At 38.6% G+C, this 4135-nt stretch overlaps 1 protein-coding gene across 1 annotated transcript; it reads left to right on the top strand.

Annotated features, from left to right (window-relative positions):
* The first annotated feature begins 872 nt into the window (after nt 1–872).
* LOC117340669 (carnosine synthase 1-like) lies at nt 873–3788 on the top strand. Its single transcript, XM_033902434.1, has 2 exons — nt 873–1010; nt 3024–3788. The coding sequence occupies exons 1-2, from the start codon at nt 873–875 to the stop codon at nt 3786–3788; spliced, it is 903 nt and encodes a 300-aa protein (XP_033758325.1).
* Nucleotides 3789–4135: the final 347 nt, after the last annotated feature.

Raw genomic sequence — 4135 nt, 5'->3', positions numbered from 1 at the left:
GTACATAGTAGTTACGAAAAATAGTTGTGTTTTTTTTTAAGAATAATGGCACTTGTCAGCAAAGTCAGAAAGTTCAGTGACACAAGCGAACATTTTCTCATCAACATTCTCGCGTGACTCTACAAAACTTTTTTTATTTTGTCAACACTGTCCACGAACTCCTCGAGGGTAGAATTTTTCAATTCAACACCGTTATCACTATTGGTGTCTGAAGCTGAATCTTCCAATTTGTCATTCTTTTTGTTGCAAACGAAACTTGACCATTGCTGATTGATTGCCATTCAGGAATGTCGTCATCCTCGCACGAGCTGTCATTCGCCGGGGTCACGACCTCGTTATGCTCTATTCCGGCTTTCAGAAAACAATTACTAATAGTGGTGGGCGTGACACAAGTCCATGCTCGATATATCCAGCATACGGCGATCGGAGATTGATTTCAGGAGTGAGATTTTTATCAAAATATTTCAATAGGTATTTGATGAGGAAATCAACGATATTTCTGTTTTAAGTTGTTTATTGTACCATGTTTTAGCAGATGTAAATTTAATTTGTAGGTTTTCTTTACAGCGATCTATAAATGAACCCCCAGACAATAATGTACAAATCGAAAGCTCATGCAGTCGTAATAATAGGGACTTCGGGAAATGTGGAGTTTATATATATCAATAGTAACTTTATTGATGAAATTGTATTGTCTAGTCGAGGCAACAACATTTAGAGTTGTGTATATTTCTATATCACAGGTAGCGCTATGTCACACCTGATTAAGACGTCGTGTATGTTTTTATTGGACGTAGCGCCAAGACATACCCGATTTTAGACGCATTATATGTTTCAATATTACAGGTAGCCCTAAGTCACACCCGATTAAGATGGATATGGTGTTGGACAAAAGCAGTTTGCCGGAGACAGAGAAACATCTGGTAGAAAACAAAACGATACTCGTATTTGGGGACGAACAGATCAACAGAAAGTGTATTCGATCTACCCTTACGAATTATGGAGTCAAAGTAATTTCATTTTTATCTTTCTAATCATAGTCTACTTGCCAATGGAAGGAATTGGCCTACTTTGTCCGTTTCGGTGATTTTCTATCGGAATCTCCGTTGCGGAAATAAGCTAGGTTTTACCACATAATTAGCAGCAAACGTAATACTGCATGCAGAAAATAGTTTTGAATACTAAGTCGTAAAGCAGACTGATATAGTGTGTTATTTTTTTATCCGGTCCCATCTAGTACTCACCGTGATTTATCTGGAAATCTATACTCCCTCTGTCACATTTCTAAGGTAAAACATAACAGGACCGTACGAAAATACGTAACTCATTCATCCCTTGTTTAATAGGAAGAAAGCTTTTCAAAATGTATTGGATCTAGAAATAAAAAAGAAAACGTATGTATATAGTTTCTTCCTAAGAATAAATATATAGATGTTACACAACGAGTGGTTGTTGTATATGGTAATTTTTTCACTCGATTAAAGTTATTTTTCAAAAGTTGCAAAAAACATGAGCTTTAGCTTTAGTGTGACCCGTTTCTACCACAATAGAAAAGCTATTCTGAGGGTGAATAATTGACATGTTTTGTGTCTAGATATGTTCTTATCACGATATCAGGTGGGGTGTAAGGATATGACCTCAATTGAATGCCGCTAATTAATATCCAAACTAAACATTTCGGAATTATGTGCATATATTACAATTTATTACTAGTTATAAAAAATAACTAGGAAGTTTATAATTTCATTAATTTGATAGACATCTACATATAAAATGAATTATCACAAAAATAGTTGCGAACTACTTTTTGTGCGTCATCATTTCCACCACTCGTGCGAAACGGCCTTTAGATGTTAACACATTAAAATCTATGGAACAACCTGATGAAACAATAGTCCCGGTCAAGGATCACTGTATGAACCAATCAAAACGCGTTTAGAGTAAATTCCACATGTGGTATAAACTATTTGTTATTCTTACACGATTCGTTTGCAACGCGTATTTTGATTGGCTACGGATCATGTAGCTAATGCTGACAGTTCGGAGTCGCAAAACTCTGACATTCTCCAAGCTAGAGCTAGAGCAAACACCAGTATTATGTACCAGACGTAATAATATAGAATATGCGATAAGAAAGTAACCTTCCTACTTGGGTCTGCCCTGCAGGTAGACCGTATATATTGAACCTGCTTCCCCCATTACATTTGAAATTCATCCTTTCGCAACTTTTTAAACAAATTTCTTCTTAATGTCTCCCTTGATACTGCCTTACATTTGGCCTTCAGGTGAGCGTTCGCTCCTGTGAGGAAGTCTTTGGGTTCTGTCCCCTGGCCGAGACATACCAAAGTCCCTCAAATAGTAGTTATTACGTTTGCTTCACGCTCAGCATTTAAGTAGCCTGACGACTGGTTCGGCATTAGTCTTCAATGAGATATCACTAAAAATTGGACATCGGAGCGCCTTATCACAAGGAGACAAACGTGAATATATTGCAGCCTCACAGAACACACGTACTCGCTGCACGCATGCATTTCGCACACAATATAGAACGTCCGTGAATGGCCTTAGCTGTTGATAGGACATTAAACAATCCGTCCTACTCATGTGACAAGTGAACAACAGGGAACTAAGCCTTTATGTTTTAATATGAACAAAGGAAAGCCTTATTGTTGGTAGATTTCTGCCAACTAATCACGTGACTTATTTTGCCGTGTAGTGATTTTCCGGGCCGATGTATCTGGAATATTGCAACGCAATGGGTTACTTAACTTGACATTAACACAATGCATTATTTAAACGATTTAAACCTACATTTATATGCAGACATTGTTGATTTGTCGACAACAAGCTTTTAGTTATTGATTTAAATATATGATGTGATTGATAAAATTACTCAATCTAATTAAAATCTAGATGGCCATTCCCACTACGTTACATGGACATGTAACGTAGCGAGAATGACCATCTAGATTTTAATTAGATTGAAAATCACAATTACTATTATTTATTATTTTTCTTTCCAGCTTGTCTTGGTTGAAACTGAGCCCGATATCGTTCCATTTGATGATGTCTACAAGTACATACAGTATGACTACACCGACCACAAGCAAGACGATTTCCATGCCGACAGAATAGTTCAGATATTGGCAGATCTTACGCTACCCGTCAATGGATGTTGTACGTTTACAGATGAATGCGGACCACTAGCAGCTTATTTATGTGAGAAGTTGGGCCTGACTGGAGGTGTAGGCGTATTGGGGGCAATGAATGCTAAGTACAAAAGTTCAACACACATGTACCTACAGAAAGAAATCAACGGTGTTCGACAGTTTCCCCGAACGTACGAGTACACCGGAAGATCTGCTAAAATCGCATGCGCAGAATCACTGAGATCTGCAGAAGAGACTGTTGGATTTCCAGCGGTATGTAAACCAGATAATGGATCATATGGTAATGGGGTGGATATGATTCGGAACAAAGAGGAATATGAACGTCTGGGAGAGAAACTCGCAGATGGGAGTTCAATGATGATAATGGAATATTTTGATGGCACTGAACACGACATTGATGTAATCATTTATGAAGGAGAAGTAATCGCAGCCATTGTTTCAGACAATGGTCCTACAAGAAAAGGATCCTTCGTGGAAACGTCTATGTCAATGCCAACGTGTCTACATCCATCCAAGGCCGCGCAACTCAAGACAGCAGCATCACACTGTTGTATTGATATCGGCATCCGTAACGGCGTTTTTAATGTAGAGATGAAGTTTACGTCCACAGGGTCCTAAGCTGCTGGAGATCAATGGGCGGATGAATGGAGATTATATACGGGACTGGACATACACTTGCTTTGGATTCGATCCGCTTTGGTATGTGATGGTTATTGCTGCAGGAATCAGACCACCAGTTCCGGTAGAAAAAGCAAACGTCCACATGATGGGTATCACGTGTGCTTGGCCTGTACACCAACATCTTCTCTGTCAAACGGAATTTGGGACAAAAATTGATGAACTGATCAAGTGTGGAGAAATTCATTTCTTCGGTAAGAAGTTCTTTGACTCTGTGGAATGTATCACCCAAAAGCCCGGATCAATTTGCAACGTTGCAGTTGTTAGGCATGACTTACAACACGCAA

Source organism: Pecten maximus, chromosome 13 (genome assembly GCF_902652985.1).
Source record: "Pecten maximus chromosome 13, xPecMax1.1, whole genome shotgun sequence".
NCBI classification, from domain to species: Eukaryota; Metazoa; Mollusca; class Bivalvia; order Pectinida; family Pectinidae; genus Pecten; species Pecten maximus.
This window is presented reverse-complemented; position numbering and strand designations above follow the sequence as displayed.

Excerpts from the sequence above, each read along its gene's own strand:
- LOC117340669 (XM_033902434.1), top strand. The coding sequence starts at position 873 with ATGGATATGGTGTTGGACAAAAGCAGTTTGCCGGAGACAGAGAAACAT. Across the intron at positions 1,011-3,023 it reads TTACGAATTATGGAGTCAAA|CTTGTCTTGGTTGAAACTGA; the intron begins GTAATTTCATTT and ends TTTTCTTTCCAG.